Source organism: Caretta caretta, chromosome 6 (genome assembly GCF_965140235.1).
Source record: "Caretta caretta isolate rCarCar2 chromosome 6, rCarCar1.hap1, whole genome shotgun sequence".
Classification (NCBI taxonomy): domain Eukaryota; kingdom Metazoa; phylum Chordata; order Testudines; family Cheloniidae; genus Caretta; species Caretta caretta.
In genome coordinates, this window is record NC_134211.1 from 102949911 (window position 1) to 102971610 (window position 21700).

General features: G+C 39.7%; 1 protein-coding gene across 2 annotated transcripts in view; it reads right to left on the reverse strand.

The window, feature by feature from the left end:
- Window positions 1-6934: 6934 nt before the first annotated feature.
- PRIMA1 (proline rich membrane anchor 1) overlaps window positions 6935-21700 on the reverse strand; it is an 82196-nt gene continuing 67430 nt past the window's right edge. Inside the window, exon 5 of one of the 2 annotated variants that reach the window (XM_048854894.2) lies at window positions 6935-11558. In XM_048854894.2, coding sequence (XP_048710851.1) covers window positions 11462-11558 — 97 coding nt within the window. In that variant the 3' untranslated portion in view covers window positions 6935-11461. The other variant, XM_075129842.1, reaches the window with a different exon arrangement.

Sequence of the window (21700 nt, forward strand, 5' to 3'; positions counted from 1 at the left end):
CATGGTGGACTTCCCAACTCCAAACTGGTTGGTGACCAGGGCCGGCTCCAGCATTTTTGCTCCCCCAAGTGGCAAAAAAACCAAAAAACAAAAACCCTTCCCGCCGAACACAAATTGCCGCCGGCGACTGAAGAAGAGACACCTCCCCGCTGCCGAATTGCCGCCGAGCATGAAACATGCTGTGACGGAGCTGCCGCCGAATTCCTGCTGCCGTCGAGGGCAGATTGCCGCCCCAGAGCCCGACGTCCTGCCACCCCTTTACGTTTGCCGCCCCAGGCACCTGCTTGGTTCGCTGGTTGAAAAGCAGTGTGAAATGTAGTCAGAAGCCCATGGAATGATGAGATGGAGAAAACTGCATTATCGGCTGCTGAGCCCGCCCCTAGGAGGCACTGCGATCCATTCCCACAATGCAGAGTGGCAGATGGTGGCAAGTTGCACGGTGGGATAGCTACTCAATGGTGGACATGCACCGCCATTACAAGGAGTGTTGTGTGGACATGCAAAAACAATTTTAATTACAGTGGTGGATGATCATCGACATAAATTAAGTTGACTTAACTTTGTAGTGTAGACACAGCCTGAGTATGGTACCAGCACAGAGTTCTCAGCCTCCATGTAAAGACTTGTTCGTTTTCATATGATGGCAGGGCAGTGTCACAAAACCAGACTGATATTACATTAGCAAGAATGAGAGCATGAGTCTGACTTGTAACACTAAAGAGAATCATTAATCTTTATTTCAACCTGTGCTGAGGTCCAGAATAGGAACTTGACATGGTGCTTTATAAGGAGATGGGAGAGGTTTCTAAATTTGACAATTAATGTTACTCTTTAAATATGACACAGAATAGAAAGTTTGTAACACACTAGGATTTTTTTATACTTAGTATTTGTCTTGAATACTGACAGTTAATTAGATTTGGGTCACCTTTAAGGGCAGCTGTTGTATTAGTTTGAAATTAGATAATTTTTATGGAACAAAAATGGCTATTAAATGCATAGTAGCCATAGAAAGGATATTAAGGTGCCAGATATGATGCTTGTTAAATAAAAGACCAGACGTGTGTATGGGAGAAATATTTTTGGTGGTCAGATGAACATTTAAACTATGAATTCTAGCAATTTATTAATACCATATAATTCTTTTTTTCTAAGACCATGACCCCTGTCCTTTCCAAATGTGACCACTTTAAAGCATCTGCCAGACAAAAAGGAAATTGTAGTTTAAAAAAGTAATCGTACTGGACATCTTCCATTAAAATACTGGGGTCCTCAGCAGAACTTGTCTCCAAATGAAACCACTGAAATGCATTTGATCATGATTATGCAGAGAACCAAAATCACATAATACACTGCAACACCATTCATTATAACTCTCTCTCTTTCTCTTTCTGTCTCTGAACAACATTAAAACCTAGTGCCATAAATATAAAGGGAAGGGTAAACTCCTTTGAAATCCCTCCTGGCCAGGGGAAAGCTCCTCTCATCTGTAAAGGGTTAAGAAGCTAAAGGTAACCTCGCTGGCACCTGACCAAAATGACCAATGAGGAGACAAGATACTTTCAAAAGCTGGGAGGAGGGAGAGAAACAAAGGGTCTGTGTCTGTCTGTAGTCTTCTTTGTCGGGGATAGACCAGGAATGGAGTCTTAGAACTTTTAGTAAGTAATCTAGCTAGGTATGTGTTAGATTATGATTTCTTTAAATGGCTGAGAAAAGAATTGTGCTGAATAGAATAACTATTTCTGTCTGTGTATCTTTTTTGTAACTTAAGGTTTTGCCTAGAGGGGTTCTCTATGTTTTTGAATCTAATTATCCTGTAAGATATCTACCATCCTGATTTTACAGGGGGGATTTCTTTATTTCTATTTACTTCTATTTTTATTAAAAGTCTTCTTGTAAGAAAACTGAATGCTTTTTCATTGTTCTCAGATCCAAGGGTTTGGGTCTGTGGTCACCTATGCAAATTGGTGAGGATTTTTACCAAACCTTTCCCAGGAAAGGGGGGGTGCAAGTGTTGGGAGGATTGTTCATTGTTCTTAAGATCCAAGGGCAAATTGGTGAGGCTTTTTACCAAACCTTGTCCAGGAAGTGGGGTGCAAGGTTTTGGGAAGTATTTTGGGGGGAAAGACGCGTCCAAACAGCTCTTCCCCAGTAACCAGTATTAGTTTGGTGGTGGTAGCGGCCAATCCAAGGACAACGGGTGGAATATTTTGTACCTTGGGGAAGTTTTGACCTAAGCTGGTAAAGATAAGCTTAGGAGGTTTTTCATGCAGGTCCCCACATCTGTACCCTAGAGTTCAGAGTGGGGGAGGAACCTTGACACCTAGTAACCTAGTTACTCCATTGGTATCACACAGAAAGCTTGATTCCCAGTGACAGGCCTATAGAGTTAGGCACACCACAAGTCTTTCTGGAGATATTTTGACTTGCCATTTCCTTTATTATTTATGAATGCTTTCAATTGTGCTCAGAAACTTTGTTTATACTTTGTTACAAGTATTGAGTCAAATTCTCCTAGAAGGAAAACAAATTGAGCAACTTAGTATCTTACATGCTGTAGTAATCTAAGCATATTTATGCTATATATTGTCTTATTCTAGTCTACTAGGAATTTTATTAGAAGACTGAAATTTTCACTCCTTTGATTAAATGATCATTTCGCTCACACATTTGACCAAATCATTAAAATGTCTAGGAAATTAATCAACTGAGTGACAATTATGGATTGACTTTTTTTACTAACCTGGGCAAATTAAAGACTAATGCATTTTTGAATTTTAAGTTGCACAATAAGTTATAAATCTTTGTAGTTTTGCTATAACTGTGGCTTACCTTTTTAGTGACTGTTCTCCAGAATCACCACCTGTTCATAGCAGGGGCTCCTCTTCAATACTACAGCATCAATGTTTCTTCTTCACCCAGAGTGGGAGGTGCTGGCAATGTATCAGATATCTTTTCTTTGCCTCTGGAAGCTGCAGTGGGGCTTTCCTGTGGTCACATCTTTATCCCCTTGGACTGCAAAGGCTTGTGACATGGATGTGTATCTTCTTCACAATATAGGTCACCTTCTTTCTCACCTGAGCAGAGGAGGAGGGGGAGGTGCCAGTCCTTCAATTTGCTTTCAGTGCAGTGTTTCACATTTCACAATCCCCAGGTTTTTATATCAGAAAAAGCATTATTTTCCATCATATTGACAAATTTAAATGTGCTAGCAGCATGTAAGATACTAAGTTTGGGAGTGTCAAAGACAGTGTCTTAGTGAAAACTAGAAATGAACATACTAGTTCACAAGGGGTTTCTATTTTATGCTCTTATTGTCAATTGCTCAATTTGTTTTCCTTTTTTTCTTCTCCTGTTTTCAGTCAAGTTTAATTCTGCATTTCCTGACTTCAGTTTGTCCAATTTCCTCAAATCAGATTGTAACTTTAGCCCCTTCATCACCCTTGAATTTTAATAAAAAAAAATCTGGGAAGGAGAAGAAGTCAAGTAGATTGCAACAGCAAGATAAAGAAAACTAGAACAGCTTGACAGAGCAGGGGGGAGTGTTGTAGGATGATAGGACACAAGGCAAAATGGCAGGGAGAGATAGTTGGAGAGAGGAGGTACATGGGTTTAGGTGATGTGCAAGGAGAAACCAGAAAGTTGGGTGGCCAGGAAACTTGCATGATCAAAGAGGCAAGCCATGATAAGACAGTTCATGCAGTTTTATGCCTGGAATATTCATTTTTAATAGATCTGGGGCAGAATCTCCTCCCCATTGAAGTCAATGGGAATTTTGCCTTTAATTTCATGAGGACTGGGATTTCACCTCATCTCTACAAGTGGTTTAACACTCTTTGGATGATGTCCTGGCCCTATTGAAGTAAATGGCAAAATTCCCATTGACTTCAACATATATTCCTTTGTTTAGGATAGACCTGTTTAACAACTTTTGTGAACATGTGCGAATAACATCATAGAATCATGCAAGTGTAGGACTGGAAAGGACCTCGAGAGGTCAGCTAGTCCAGTCCCTAGCACTCATGGCAGTACTATGTGATAACTAGATCATCCTCTGCAAAGTACTCCACTTAGGAAGGAACAATCAACTGCACACAGAGGCGCTGACTTTCTTAGTTCCCAGAGGGTGCTCGACAGACACCCTGACATGTGTTTGTCTTAAGCTCTTCTTAAAAACCTCCAATGATGGAGATTCCACACACTCCCTAGGCAATTTGTTCCAATGCTTAACTTCCTAACAGGACATTTTTCCTAATGTCCAACCGAAACTGCCCTTGCTGCAATTTAAGCCCATTACTTCTTGTCCTATCCTCAGAGGTTAAGTAGAGCAATTTTTCTCCTTCCTTGTAACAACCTTTTATGTACTTGAACTGTTTTCATGTCTCCCTCAGTCTTCTCTTCTCCTGAGTAAGCAAACCCAATTTTTTAAATCTTTCCTCAGAGGTCATGTTTTCCTGACCTCTAGTCATTTTTGTTGCTCTTCTCTGAACTTTCTCCAATTTGTCCACATCTTTCCTGAAATGTGGACACAATACTCCAGTTGAGGCCTAAGCGGTGCAGAATAGAGTGGAAGAATTATTTGTCTTGCTTACAACACTTCTGTTAATACATCCCACAATGATGTTTGCTCATTTTTTTTTGCAAGTGTTACACTGTTGACTCATGTTTAGCTTGTGATGCACTATAACCCTCCCTTTCTGCAGTACTCCTTCCTAGGCAGTCATTTCCCATTTTGTATGTGTGCCATAGGCATGCATCAGCAGCCTGCCGAATCATTTCCTCCCCCTCTTCCCAGCGTCTCCCACCTGCTGGTGATCAGCTGTTCAGCAGCATGCAGGAGGTACTGGGAGGGAGGGAGAGGAGCAGGGGCAGGAAGAGGCAGGGGGAGGGGACAGAACGGGGCGGGAAGAAGTGGGATGGGGGCAAGGGCTTGGGGGAAGGGATGGAGTGGGGGGTCGAGCACCTTCTGGCAACTAAGAAAGTCAGCGCCTCTGTGTGCAGTTGATTGTTCCTTCCTAAGTGGAGTACTTTGCATTTGTCCTATTGAATTTCATCCTAGTTATTTCAGACAGTTCCTTGCAGGACCATGCTCAATATACCCTTCCAGCTTGACCGTGAACCACCGATGACTACTCTCTTGGAACCATTTTCCAACCAGTTACGCTCCCAGCCTATCGTAGCTCTATCTAGGACAGTTATATTTCCCTAGTTTGTTTATGAAAAGGTCATGCAAGACGGTATCAAGCTATACAACATCTACCACTTCCCCCCTATCCACAAGGCTTGTTACCCTAGCAAAGACAATTATTTGGTTAGTTTGACACAATTTGTTCTTGACAAATCTATGCTGTTACTTATCACCTTATTATCTTCTAGGGGCTGGCAAATTGATTGGTTGAATATTTGCTCCATTAGCTTTCTGGACACTGAAAGTAAACTGACCGGTCTGTGATTCCCTCGGTTGTCCTTATTCCGCTTTTTGTAAATTGGCACTATATTTGCCCCCTTCCAAGTCCTCTGGAATATCTCCTGTCTTCCATGAGTTTTTGAAGATAATTACTAATGGCTCAGATATCTCCTCAGTCAGTTCCTTGAATATTCTAGGATGCATTTCAGCGGGCCCTGATGACTTGAAGTCATCTAACTTGTCTAAGTAATTTTTAACTTATTTCCTTATTCTTTCCCCCTCCATCATACAGAGGGAATTTACAACTTTACATATAAAGTTGCTACATACATTTCACCACGATATTATTGATCAGTGAGTTATTAGTTGTCAAATGCTACTGCACAAGGCATATTTTGTACAAAGATTACTGCAGTGTAGGGTGCAAATAGTGGTGCTTTGTCACAACTGTATAATAGGATATGATTTATTGCTAAACTTACTAAATTGCAATCAAGAATTTTGCATCACTATTGGATTTGTTTTTTTCAATTCAGAAAGTTCTTTAATTAAACTGGAGTATGAAATCATCTTCAAAGAGCCATTGAAAGCTATTAAGCTTGAAGTAAGCCAGCTATTATACATTTTTGTATTGCACAAGAATCTTCTCTTGGGCATTAAAACCAGCCAGGACCCTTATATATTTGAAGATAAGTCCCTATGCTTCCATACAAATGGCCAGGTTCTGAGCTGGGGTAAGCTGATGTAGTTCCATTGAAGCATTGGCCCAAACTTGGCATAACTTTTCCTTTCATGGTTATGAGTGCTAAAATGTAAAGTTATGCTAATACAAATATAAATTGATAATGATCTGATAGGTAAAGAACGTACTCTCAAGATAAGCAGTATTTTTATTAGGCAAGTTAGAGATACTTATTTGAATTTATTCACACTTCCCCCATATATGATACCACTGAGCCTAACAGACAGAAAATGCCAATAGTTTTAACCCTTTTTTGGGCAGCTGTAACATTTTACTAGTTTCATTGCTTGGCTCTACCACAAAGTTACTACTTCACCACTTTTCCCTGAAACCAAAAACGTAACAAGTTCCTGGTTCCCATTCGTAGGCATCCTGCAGCCTCCTAGTCTAAGAGCTGTTGGGGATTAGAGTGTGTAGAGTTGAAAGGTGAGGTCCAGCACAGAAGTCGCATTGTGGGTTCGTCATTAAGGCAAGAGAGGGCGGTTTCGGTACTAAGCATCTGGTATGGGGACTACAGATAGGCACATCAAGATTTTGGCTGATGCAGTGCATGTATCCATGGCTAGGAAGCACTGGTGAAGAGGACGTAACTGGAACCCCGCTAAATACAAGTTGTGGACAATAGCCACAATTTTAGAAATCATAAGGCACTATATTGTTAAACAATTGTAGTTAGTATAGGTGACATTAGAAAAGCCCTTAAAATGTACTTATTTCATTCTGTTTTTCTGTTTCCCTTTGATGCATATAGATTCTCAGCTACTCAAATGACAAGACACAGAAACTTATAATTACATTTTTATTTAAAATAAAAATTAATTATGGTGCCTTTTTAAATAGGGTACTGCACAATCTGTATATGCAACACAGTTTTTGGTACAGAACATACTTATTGAGCAATATCCTTAAATTCTAAATATACATTAATGGCTTGTTTGAGAAACATGACAACATTAATTCTGATTTTTTTCTCTTTAGTCATTTACCACCGATACAGATTTCCCATAAACAATATTTGTTTTCATCTGTACATGTGGTACACAGTCAAGAAGGCAGATCTCAGAATATTTACATTCATGCATTAATTTTAACACATTATCTTTGCAGTATAAAATCATATTTTTGTTTGTACAGATGCAGGGAGTATTGTAAATATATATATTTATAATAGGTCTGATTTTTCCATTGTCTTACACTATGCATAGTAATTTATACCTCTACAAAGTGAGTGTAAAATGCCACCAAATCAGAACAATAGGTTTCTACCCACTTTGCATAGTGTAAATGACAACACAGAGTGCAAGGCTGTGGAGAATCAGGTCTGTACATGTATATTCTATACCTTAAACCGATAGAACTGTCCATCCTTTATAGTCTGTTTTTGCAGCTTCTAAGCAGGGTCTGGGCTCTATGCTAGTCATGTGTTTGTTGTGTCTGAGTTAGCAAGGGACTAAGCACCTTCAACTCTCTTGATGTTAGTGAGGGTTGGGTGCTCAGCAGTTTGCAGGATCAGACCCTTTAGAGCTGGTCTCAGCTATGAGTCTTCTAATTGCAAATATTTATTTAAAATTAGATTTAAAAGGAAAAATCATAGTTAATTCATTTTATCGTCTCAGACATAAAATATTCAGGTAGTTTATGTGCAAGTCTGACCATGATTAGAGGTTAAAGCTATAGTCACTAAGTAAAGTCTTGTCTTAGTAACAGAGGAATGCAAATCTAGAAACTCGTAACTCTCTGAGCCAGATCCTCAGCTAGCGTAAATCACCCTGAGTTCACATCATGAGCCAGATCCTCATCTGGTGTATCTAGCTGTACAGGGCCTTTCAACACTTTATCATTCTAGAGGCTAAAAATATACTTTAAATCCTGTGAATTTCTATTTTGAATCGCCAATTCCTGCTCTACAGGGTCACTGTTTTAGCGCAACGCTTATCTCTCAAGGCTGCTCTATTCCTTTTATATTTAATTAAATGGGTAATAAGGGAACACACAAGCCCCTTTTATTGAAGCTTTGCAGTCTTAAACAAAACCCTGAACTCAACAGAAAGCTTCAGAAGTTGTCCCCCAAGGCATCACCTCACTGGCCTCTCTTTTCTGAAGATTGGAATCCACTTCCAGTATATTTCTCCCAGTGCCCCTCTCAAGATCCCCTTACATTTTGCGGCAATGTATTCAATTGCAGGTGGGAAAGTCAGGACTCTAAAAGCAGAATTATCCCTGCAGAATTTTCTACCTATTCCAAAAGCAAGATCCGTGAATGTTCAGAGTAAAGTCTCTTTGGTAAAGCAGAGAGGAGAAATTGCTTATTTTAACTGTTGCTGTCCTAACTTGGCCAGCAACCAATGAAAGAATTTTAGATGTGTTTGCTTTTTAAATGCATTGAGGTGCACATTCAGCAATAACAGATCAATATTATGGTGAACAACAATTTACAATTCATGAGCCTTAGTATGCTCATTGAAACTGTCCACAAATCTGGCTACTACTTAGCTCCTATACAGTGCTTGTCATTATATATCTCAAGACACTGTCGTAAGGAAAGCAAGTACCGTTATTCCCTCGGGGGAAACTGAGGCACAGAGAGGCAAAGTGACTTGCCAAAAATTACACTGCAGGTCCGCAGCACAACTGACAATAAAACCCAGGTCTCCAAAGTCCCTGTCCAGTGCTCTTTCCATTGAAACATGCTGCCTCTCCATTTTGTGTTCACTGTTCAGGTCACACATTCCACTATAAATAATTTAGGGAGCATGGGTTAAATTTTGATTGTATTTTAGGTCATGGGTCAGATTCTCTTTCCATTGAAATCAATGAGATTAGGATTAAGCCCATATGGCCTGTGCTTAGATTTTTTGCAAAAACATACATTTTAATAGACGTAGTGATCTGCAAACCCCTTTTTTAATCTTGGCCTTACAGAGCATGTCTTTAAAGCTTTACTAGGAAATAAAGAAAATCAGCGAGCATTAAGATAAGGTGCTAATGGGGAGTCTGGACCATGATCATACTATATACTGTCAGCTATGCATGCAACCAGTCTCAAACTATGGCACAGTTATATGATTTTTTTTAAAAAAAAATTAAAAAGACAAAACATAATTAACTACACCAAATATTCTTATGCATTGAGAAACCCTGGAAAGACAGTAACATGTTTTTATTATAGTACTTAGGGGGTGATTGCCTTAGGCAATGAATATTTGGGACCGTAGATTCAAATTGTAAATTCTGTTATTGTTGTTTCCACCTAAAAATATATCAGTGTATTTTATGCAAGCATACAATATAAATACAGCAGGGAAATATATGATCATATTCTTGGGGTGAAGGATTACTTATTTCTTTTCACTTTTGCATTTGCATTCACTCCACCTCAAGAAAGACTTGACATTTAAAAAATAATATTCATGTACCTAAATTGCTATATAGGGATGACAGGCTGAAAAAATAATCACATAACTCCATAGATTCCTCAGCAACGGTATATAGCAGCGTTTTGTTTCGTCAGTGAAAGGATACATATATTTACATATACCCTATCCATTCAGTAGGTAATAGAAAACTAGAGATGGGTCTGAAACAAAATTCTTGACCTGAGTACCCTGGAACTTTACTGGGGAAGGGCTTCAGAATCCAAATTTCACAGCGTCCCCGAAACCATGAGACATGGAAAAGCCTCAAACAATGGGGTGTTGGAAATCCAGATCCAAGTTTTGCAGCTCAGGCCCATCCTTATGTAAAACTAAAAATATCAACATGTTTCAGTACTGACATATTTTAATGCCAACGTGCAGTTACTTTATTCAGTGAGACTGCAATGGCTTGTTTTGAGTTTTTCAAAGACACAGAGACAAAGTATTATTGAAGCTTTGACAGCAAGACGAGAAGCTGGAGTGTGGTATAACTTTCTTTTCACTGCATTGATACTTTCAGCACAGTGATAAATGGAGACATACCAATTGAATGACAAAAATAATATTTCCAAACATCCTATGTCAGAAGGTCGGGGTGGGCAATACTGTAGACAAAACACTGGCCTTTACCCTAGGGGATTACTGATTAAGTCTAACCTGAGATCCTAAGTGAAATGAGTCTGATGGATTCAGCTTCACTTTTAATAATCTGCAATCCATGTCACAAAAAGGTACAACACAAAGCTATCACATAGAATTTGGCACAATTGGCAGTCTCTACTCAGGAAATGCAGAGGACTGAGCCAACAGGGGCACACCGATTTACTAGTCACTAGTAAATAGTCCTCTAAGTCAGGCCTACAAAGTCCTTGGTGGGCCAGCTCAGGAAATGCGAAACCTTCAGGAAATGACACTTGTTTTCTGCCCCAGCAGTTGATCAGCGGATAGATAAGGAGGACTTCAGTTTCCAGTGCTGCTAGTCCTTTCAACATGATCAAGCCCAAATATTCACTCCAAACTGTAAACAAAATCCTTTCTAGAGGGATTCTCTGATGGTTCTGTGTGATGCAAATATAGTAAATGTGCAGAACTTCACAGAGGAGGAGAAATTTAGAACTTGTTTAAAGCTAGGAGATAAAGGATATGTTGGGGAAAATAGAGGCTGATTATGAAGTAACTGTGTTCAAAGCACCTTTTAATATTATCTTATCTTTAATAAGCTATGCTAACTGCCAATTATCATACTTTGACTTCTTTTGTTTGAAAAGTCTTCAGCCATGGAAATTGCATAGTCACCAGACTGCAGCTGTATTTCCTGGGTTAACTCACAAGTTCATGCAATTTTTGGTTGCTCGGTGGATTAACGGAAAACCCTTTCCTTCTAATAACAAAATAATAGTTAATTGAGACTATGAAGCTTCTAGCTTGTAAAAGAAAACACTGCACAAGCTGGAGAAGCACGCAGGTGAAGACTTCCACCCTCTGAATCTCAGACCCATTTATAATAAATTGCTGCCACTCTGACATATCACCTTCACATCAAAGGACCCAATTTAAGCAGCTCTTTGTGGATAATCAAAAATAAAAGGGGGGGGGGAACAGAAGCTGGAGGCATCATGATGTTGCTTTCAACAGATGTGGCATGCAGTGATTATGCCTTTGTGAGGTCTTTTTTTCTGGGTAGCCCTGATTGGCAAGTTTATCTTCCCTTTGACAATCAGCAAGGCTGAAGAGCAGTCTGCTTTTCTTCTCTGAATAACTGATACGTGCACTGTTCCTGAAATGAAGTCCATGGCCACAGAGCTTCTTTCATTTCCTTATTTCACCCACCTTGCATACTTTGTGTGTGTGCTTTTAAAGTTTAACACCTCCCATGTCTTGTGGGGGTCCTGGAGATTATACCACTGCATTATCAACTGTTTTGTTGTTCTGGGAGGACGTCATTGCATATTCAGCTCGACTGGTTCCATTCTCTTCTTTTCTCAGTGGTTTCCTTGCGTGATCACAAGTTCAAGGACAAATGGGGAAGGGGAGAAGAAAGGACAGAGAAACATCTTCATTATGAATATAGACTGAAAACAAGGACATTTCAGAAATGTCCTAGGCTAATAATTAGAATGTTTTCTAGACAACAAAATGTTTCATTTTACCCCTTTCTGAATATAGGTCAAATCAGAAATTGTTTTCCTCCAATCTTCTGCTCACCCTAGAACGTGTTGATTCAGTTACTTATGTTGTATCATAGGCTCTTTGGCTTTTCAGTCCCAATCAGTATTTAACTATGTGAGCGAATTTGCTTGCTGGAAAGACAGCCTTTGGGAAAAGAATTCATGATTTGGCTAGCAAGCAGATACATCCTGGGCAGGGGCATTGCAAGTTTTCTCAAACCCCCGCCACCACAGTGCTTCAAATTTGTCCTGGAGAGAGTGCATCTTGGGTTGAGAAAGTAGCTCTGTCTCCATGCTTGTTCAATCCTTGGCCTCTCTCTTGAAAGCACCAAGTAATGCAAACTGTGATGATGGAGAAACAGGTCCATGAGGAACTGAGTTTCAACTCATTTAACATAACCCACTGAATAGTCATAATGTGGCAGTTTTCAGTTGGTAACTAAATGGGTTAGATTTGAACCAGCGACTTGAAGATGAAAAGTTGTGCATACTGTGAGCCATTCCATCTGGTCAGGCTCACAGTTGAACCTGCCATTCTTTTTACCACTGTCATTAGCTGGTAACAGTCTACAACCTTCAGCTCTGGTAGTGGCGCACTTCCAGAAATGTGCTGCAGGGGTAGAAATCTCTACCAATAAGTAACTGAAACAACCACAAAGGAAACGCATCACTGTTCTGTCTTTCAGAGGGTCCCTGCAGAGATAGACTTGAGCACAAGGTTCATATCTGAACATTTTCCATCATGTAGGATAACCATCTGTGAGGCATCCTACCTCCCCCACGAATCCTCTCCTCCCAAGTGGTATACCCTTCATGTAAATATGAATGTTAAAGGTACATCATACAGCAAGGGCAAAAGCACTAGTGGTTTTCATAAAGATGTTGGCTTTTAGCTTAAGGCACTTCTACTTGTGTTGTATGGCCAAGAAGACTAGAGGAGCAAACATAATATACCATTAAAGTATCTGGTATTGTTTTGAGATGGTTTTGCACCATCACCTCCCTATTTCTCTCTTCCTCCCTTTTTGCTTTCTGATCTCCTTCACTACCATCTCATGTTCACTATCCCCGCTCTTCCTTATTTTTTTAAGTGTGAAGCCTATATAGAGCTGGCCTATCTATCTTAAAACTTTCAATGGGAAATTCAGAAAGACCTACCTTCCAGTGGGTGAGACCTCTCCAACATCAGTTGAACAGAGAGGTCCACAGAGACACTTGATGACTAGCCCTAATACACACTTAAACGTGTTTCTAAGAGCTTGAAAATAATGGAATGGGATGGCATCAAAGTCATGATGGCTTTCTCCTGTGATGGCATCCTATTTTCCCTCATGACTGCTTTAGGGTTAACATTAGTTAACATTCAATAATTAGCTATATTATTGAATATCAATGATATAGCAATTTGAGGCTTGTATACAATTGTAGTTGATAAAATAATACTTGGTCAGTCATTTTGTTGTGAGAATAATATTTAAAAATAGTAACTGAAACCATGAATTCACACTACTGTGGGTCTTTTGGGTAATGTTGATTGCTAATTTAGCTCTTGAATCACAGAGGTCTGAGTATCCCTGTGCTATAGCACTGTTATTTACACACTGCCACCTCAGTACTACTTTTCACGGGGTAGGTGCTCCAGAATTAGTGAGGGTGTAAGTGGGGAACTTTTCACACCCATGATACTCACTCACTGGCAGGAGAAACAGAAGGTTCTCTAACAAGTGGTTTGCATCTCTTTTAAAGTGCAATTTACTACACACACAACGTTGATGTGTAGCAAATCAATCAGTGTACTCATCATAGGGAACAGTGTCAAATAAAATGTACATGCAGCTCCGCATAGCTTAAAGCAGGTGACTATGGCTCCCAGTACATGCGTGCAATGATGCTTCAAAGTCAGAGTCCATAATAACCTCTCCACCATGTCTGCTTTAATGTGCATATATCCTAAAATTAAGAGAGCATCAGAACAGCCATTTAATGGATACACTTCACATGTTTATAGAATCTAATGTTAAATAAAAGCTTAACATTGAATGGTAAATCATGTTTGTCAGATAAATATACATCCTCTTCTGTGCTAGTTCTCTGCAACACTGAAATGCAACCACAACAATGCAATGCAAGTGGTATTTTTATGTTCTTTCTTCAGCAAATTTCTTAAAGGAAAAGCATTTGGGACACTTGATCTTAGCGAACCAGTGAAAATAGTTTGCCTGTTTTACAAAACCCTTTAGGCCAGATCCTCAACTGGTGTGCATTTGGCATAGCTCCACTCACTGTCTTCAGCAGAGCTATCTTGATTTTATACAGTGGATAGTCTGGCCCTATTTATCTCGTTGTGACATGGTTTTGAATGGGTGTGTAAGACCTCCTGGACAAAAAGAATAAAGGATCAGTGGATTATTAATTTAAACAAGAGATTATCATGCCCTGCAATATTTGCCACAAGTAGGTTTATTAAAACTTCAAGAGGATGGGACCACCTAGAAATGGGAATAAAAGTTTAGTTCAGAATGGCAACATGTAATTAATTTACAAATTTAGGGCCCAAACTTGTGAGATGCTCAGCTGCCTGAATTCTCTGTACATTGAAGCACCTTCGGGCCCAGTGCTGAAGAGGCTCTATGTCTGGAATTCATAGCAGCTACAAGGGTCAGGCTCTAAAATTCAATATTTCCCTAATACTTCAAAAAAATTTTTTTACTGTAGAACCACAAAAATGGAGTTTTCAGGGCCTCTGTGATGTGAAAGCAGGTTTTATTTCTATTGAGTTCAGCATACAGGAGTAAAAAAAAAAAAAATGCAGTAGTATTTCAGTGTGTCACAATTCCAAAATATGGTTGCTTAAAAAACTATTTAATATGAATAGAAATATTCTCTCTCTCTTTTTTTCCCCCTTTTTTTGAGAGATGTGGATAAAAGTAAGAGCCAGCATAAGTGGCTTTCTGCTACCTTGCTTCCACCCCTCCACTCAGCCCTGGAGGCAGCTGGGGGGTCACTTCAGGCCATAGAACAAATTCAAGCAACCTCAATAATGACCCATTTAGGGTCTGTTCTGTTAGCCCAGGATAGCTGAAGAAAAGCATATTTGAACCCCCATGTGGGCTTTGGGCCAGGAACTGGTGGAGTAAACCTGGCAAGGCTTTCCCTTGCCAGTGGAATCCCAAACTGTCAGCACCATGCCCTTTGTGCTCTTGGTGCTGTACAAAGGGGGCAGAGCGAAGTCGAGGATCAGGACCTTAATGAAAACTGTTGCCATGAGGAGAGAAGGGCAAGGGATCGAACATTCCTCTGCAGTGTTAGAAAACCAAGTATAGAAGAGCACTGTGCTAACACATAGCAAGTAAACAGTGAAGTCTATAGACTCCCAAACCAGTCTGCTATCAATGGCCAAAGTGAAGTGAATGGAATGGAAAAAGTAAGCAAACAGCCCCACTAGTGAAAAGTACATATGATTTTTCATTTTCTTTCAATACTAACAATAAAGGTGTTGTAAATAACACACTAATGTGCATTGGACTTAATTCTCCTCACAGCAATTTTAGGGTGGAGCTGCTAACTTCAATGAAGACACTAGCGACAGACATTGGTATAAAGGAAAGAATCAAGTCTATAATTTGTAATTTTTGCCAGGCCTCTTTAAATAAAATGATATGCCATAGGGGGAAGAAAATGGAGTAGATAAATACAAGCATGAAGAGAACGGTTCTACAGGTAGCCCATATAAACTAGAATTGGAAATCGTAATTCTGGGTTGTCTGTTTCTCCTTTGTTCCTAGTTATACATTTCTTTCTTTCTTTAAGGAATGTGTCTCCACCTTCTCATCAGAATCTCTGTGTTACCTGTCAGGCATCAAACGGAAAAGTAAGGAAAGAGACAGTATCAGGAAATTAAATGATCATTTATATACAAGCACTTCAAATAATTAAAACTTCCTGCCTGGATCTAGAGAGAGAGAGAAAAAAATGACTTTCATAGGAATTATGCAAAATAAAAGCATTCACTACTTTGACTGCTATGCTGCAAGTCTAGAGAAGCTGACAGTTTTGTTATGGGCCTGCTTTAAAAAATCCTGATTTAGCAGAAGCAGGACAGGAACGGAGGAATAAGTATTATACTATTAGTTAATTATGTTACTTTTATTGTACAATCTCTCTCATTTCATATCAGTGACCTGTACATTTATAATAAGTTTAAAGAAAACAAAAGAGAAGCCATCTAAATTTCAGCAAAGACAAACAGTTTGAGTGCTGGATGTGAAAGCAATCATCCAATGTGCATGAACTGATAAAGACTGATGGTGAGAAGTGAATTTTCATAAAATCATAAAAATGATCTGTGAATTACAGGACCAGCTGATGAAAGAACTTTACTGACCAAAGACAGTTATTTTCTGTGACAACAGTAAAACCTAGAACCTTTAGCTGCAAAAATCTCAGATCTCTTCCATTACAGCTAAAGGAATTTGTGCCAGCTGTAGTAATATTAGGATGTACATGTAGGGCAACCATATTTCAATTTTTTTTTAAAAAAAAGACACTTTTCTGGCAACATTTTTCAAAATTATTAAATCCTCAAGTGATCAGCATTCTGGCTTCTTCTTTTGATCTGTTTCATGGGAGTCAGAAAGCTCCATCTGGAGCAAAAGAGCAGATCCAAAAAAGACTGACCTCAGCTTCTGCATCCACACTGCACTTTCTCGCTATGCTTCTGATGACAGAGAACTGGCAAGTACCTGCTCTCTATCTCCCCCACACCCCCAGGGGCTAGAGCAGGAGGTTTGCACCGACTTGGCTGGCTCACTAACTCACCACACTCATATTGCAATGTGTGAGCTTAGGCCTTGAATAATGGTTAGTGTAAAACACACACTTGCTATGTGATGAGCGTAAAAGAGGCTGCACAAAACATTTTATATCAGTACTATCATTCATTTGTAGTTTATAAAAAAATCTGAACATTCTGATTGAAGAAATTAAAAAAAACCCAGGATATTTTAGAAATTCTTGGGCCATGATATGGAAACCTGGGACTGTGGAGTAACACTGGAAGGTATGGTCTTTTTACTTACTTGCTTTTTAGGCCTCCAGCCACTAGAGGAAAACCGCCACATATATTAGAGCCGATTTGAACTTCCTTCCAGTGGAGGGCAGTGTTGATACACAAAAGCCCATACCTTACTTTTATTGAGAACTTCATAGATTCCAAGGCCAGAAGGGACCAGTGTGATAATCTAGTCTGACCTCCAATATAACACAGGCCAGGGACCCTCCCACAACTAACTCCTTTTGTAATAGAGCATATCTTTTTCTAAAAAGACAAATCCAATACCCATTTAAATATTGCCAGAGATGGAGAATCCACCATGATTCTCGGTAAATTATCTCATTCACTTCAGGATTTGGCTCTCTTATTAGTATGTTTGGTAGCTTAGAAAGCTTTGGGAAGTCAGATTTCATCTGTGCTGCTGGAATTTCTTTTACAATATATGTCTTGATCTTGGGGCTTCAGGCATTCACTGGCATTACAGGGAGTTTCTCTTCGGAGCAGCTGATGCCAAGGAATGAGAAGGGCAGATGTACTATAATTTTACCACCTCTCTGGTGACTCTAAGACATCTTCAATGCTTCAGGCTCTGTAGAACAATCCTGGAGGTGTTATACTAGGTCTTATGCCAAAAACTTGTGATTAGGTAGATGTGGCAAGGGGATAGGGTGTTTCATGCAGAGAATTATACATTAGTGAGACAGATTTACACACACAAGTCTTCCACTAATGCAGCATTTGTAAAATGCTGGAACATGAACAGTTCCACCATGTAAAAATACTGCACTGTATATACACAGGGTTGTGTTACATGAAACTGCAGACTTTGTGAAGGTCTTTGGAGAGAAATCGAGCCAAGTGTGAAGGAGATTTTATGAAACACTAACGTCTTTTTATTAAATGTTATAGTTAATGACCACTTAGGTGTCAGCAATATGCACCCACAGATCAACAACTGAGGTCTTAAGGTGTAACAGTCATACTATTAATTACGCTTAGGAAGTGGTTACCGGCTTAATCACCTCCCACTTTCAAAGAAAATGCTCTACAATTGCCATAAAAAGCACCTGCAGCTGTGCAAGTTTCAGAAGCACGCTCAGTACTGTTCAATTTTTTGTCAATGCCCAATCTTCTGAATTTCCCAAGGCTTTTGTACATATTCCAAGCAGTTCACTTGCCCAATTAGGCAAGCCAAGATGTTCTAGAGATTTAGGATTCTGTACCTAAAAAATAATGTTGTCCCAGTATTTATCATTGCAATATATCACCCTGTTAGTTTACTCTCAAATTAGAATGAAAATAGGAAAAAAAAAAAGGATGATCTATGAGGAAAGATTGAAAAAAATGGCTTTGTTTAGTCTGGAGAAGAGAAGACTGAGGGGGACATGAGAACAGTTTTCAAGTACATACAAGGTTGTTACAAGGAGGAGTTAGAAAAGTTCTTGTTAACCTCTGAGGATAGGACAAGAAGCAATGGGCTTCAATTGCAGCAAGGGAGGTTTAGATTGGACATTAAGAAAAACTTCCTAACTCGCCGGGTAGTTAAGAACTGGAACAAATTGCCTAGGGAGCTTGTGGAAACTCCATAACTGGAGATTTTAAACAGCTGGTTAGACTCACACCTGTCAAGAATGGTCTAGTTATTACATAGTCCTGCCTCGAGTGTAGGGGACTGGACTAGATGACCTACTGAGCTCCTTTCCAGTCCTACAACTTCTATGATTCTATGACATTACCTGTATGATTTAGATGGGTGTACATTTCAGCTACATTCTGTTTTGGACCATGTGGCTTGAGTTCTGAGTTACTTACATTAAGGCCCCTTTACACACTCTGGCAGTGTAAAAGGGGCTTTCAAATGGGCATAAAAGTAATATACACCCACTTTAAAGCACCTTTAAACTGCCAGAATAGGGAAAAGGGGTCTTTGTGTGTAAGAGAATTTGTTTTTAATTTTATAAATTTTATCTTGTTTAAATCTGATTTCAGACGTCACCACACTTGAGTCATTAATGACGATACATTTGGCCTGATTCTCTGGTGTAATATCAGTGGAAATCAGGAGTGACTTTACTAAAGTCAGTAGAGTTACACTGGTGTAAGAGGAGAATCAGTTCCATCAATGCAATCTTAAGGAAAATGATCACATTCTCATCCTAACTAGTAAAAATCTATTACCAAAATTGGTATATGCGGTATATTCCAGCAGGTAGTTTGTAGGTAATATTTACACTGATTCTGATCTCAATTTTACAGTGTACAGTAACACCCCTATTTTACAAACTAATTGGGGATGAAGGAATTCATAAAACTGAATATCTCATAATGATGATAGGTAGGATGCATAAATTACAGTATGGTACACTGCATCACTTAATTTTTGTTCAAACCATGGCAAATCAATTTCTAATGCATCAAAGACATCAGAATGTGAAAGGATGTTGACTTGTTCTTCGCCATCACTTTTCCTATGTGACATTTTGTTCCCTCCTAAAATGTTTCATATAACTGATTGTTCGTAAGATTGATGTTTGTAAAATTGAGGTTCTGAGGACCTTCAGAATTGCATGCCCCTATTCTATTAGGCTGTGAGGAAACACATTTTCATACCATTGCAAGTCACGTTGGTATCAATGGGCTTTGGATTAGGCCCCACCTGCCTTATTTCTTAGGGCAGGCTGTTCTACTCTGTTTGAACCCTAGAGCCTTCACACATTTTCAAATCGCCAGCATTTCACACTGACCTCTGCCCTCTCTGAAGGATGTTCTTAGATGGCCAATTTCTAGGGTAAATTTTAGCAGGCCCTGAAGGCTTCTGGGCTATTTCCACTTTTGGAGGCATCACACTCTTCAGAAGTGGCCAAATCTCCCCTTCCTGTGCAAAGACTGAATATGCACCCAGAGGCTCTCTCAGGGAACAAAATACTCTTAGCTGAGCTGAGCTGCTCTTCAGCTGTTCATCAGCATTTACAAGTTCCCTGACCTTGTGTTCAAAGGTGTCAGAGAGTATAAAATGTGATTGTCTAAGCTCTTCCTTTACAGATCTATCTAGTCCAGTCCACTGAAATCAATGGGTGTGCCTGAAGGGAAGTTCTGGCCTGTTTAAATTACAAATAACATTCTGAAACCTAAAATAAATTAAAGGGATGGGGATCTTATTCTTACTCCATTGTAAATCCAGAGTAACTCCACAGACTTCAATGGAGTTGATCAGAATGTAGTGTGGTGTGACAGCACAATCTCGACCAGCCAGCCAGAGATAATTCAATCATATTCCCTACTACCACTAAGTATTCTCCCTTTAAAACTAGTGATTTAACTTCTGTTCCTTGCTTACTGTCCACAGGATACCAGCCTTTAGAAAGAAAGGAGGCATTATCATAATACTGGATTACTTAATAAAGCCAATTTCATTAAAAAAATACTCATAGCAACCCAACCTAATCCGATCCCACTCCTTTCACCTCCTAATTAAAAAAAAGCCCCTCTAAAGAGAACTCAGAAAGGAATTTCTGACTAGAGAGATTTGATATACAGCATTATACCTCAGTTGTTTTCGGTGCAGAACACATCTTTGATAGATTTTTATGACAGTAGAGACTAACTGTATGGGCCTAAGCTAAAAAATGAACTCCGTTTGTTGACCATTCCACATGGTAAAAAGTCACTAAATAAAAAAATCAGAAGTCTCTACTAAGGGAATCTGAATGAAATAAGCTTGAGCAGTGAATTATGCTACATTATGTGCCTAAGGCAGGGCAGCCTCTCTGGAACAGAAATGAAACATAAGCTTCACAAACAACACTGAAATCTAAAGGGATCCCACATTGCAATTTTATTTATCTTTTTGGAAAAGGCTGGGCAAAACCACCACTCATCACTGGGAAGAAAGATGATCTTGTGACTAGGGCACAGGATACTTGGATTCTATTCCCAGCTCTGCTATAGACTTCTGATGTGACCATGGGCAAGTCATTATTATCGCTGTATGGTAGCACCTGAACAATCTAACAATTCAAATAGACAAGACAGACCAAGAATGCGGGAAAGTGTCCCAAATTTAATAAAGAAGGGACCGAGAGATTAAGGTACTTGCCCCAGGGTAGATAGGAAACGTGTGGTAAAGCAAAGAATTCAACCCAAATCTCCTGTGTCTCAGTGCAGTGCCTTAACCACAAGCTCATCCTTCTTTCTCAAATCCTTTACTCTGTCAGTTTCTTCAACTATTAATTAGTGATGATGGTTTTCATTCATGCTGGTGCAACATAGCTTGTGGCAAGTCTGACTGGAGCAGGAATGTAGTGAAGAAAACTCCCTGTAGCATCTTAACCTCAGTCTTACTGAAGCTGAGTCTCAGCTACCTAGGTCTCATCCGACCCCTAATCTCAGCCAGACATTGGATGAATCACTCAACTGCACCATCTGGATCTTACGAAATAGAGATGACTGACGTCTGCATACTGAAGACACCATCTCCCCAGTGGTCTTGCATACATGTTGAACAGGTAGCAGAAAAGAGTTTTTGGTGTTCCCCATGTGCGAGATCCCATGGGGCCGACAAGCACAAATTTGGTGTTTCATCTGCAATACCGGAGGCAGCATTGACAGCTGGGCTCACTAAAGTCGGAGCCATGGTGTGCATGTAGTGGTGGAAGAGGCTTTATGAGAAAACAAGCCCAACCCCAGATTCTGATTGTGTGTACTCACTGTTTTGGACCAGGCAAGACTAGTGGCCAGTATCCCGAGCCCAGGAAGGTCTCACTGCCATGCCCAAGCCTGTTGCTGGACACGGTTTGATTCTTCAAATATAAAACTTAGGCGAAACATCAAAATAAAAGCAGTTCCTCTGCCAATCTTGTTCTACAACTCCCAGAGGCTTTTCCCCTTGCTTATCTCAGTGCTGGAATGAGGACA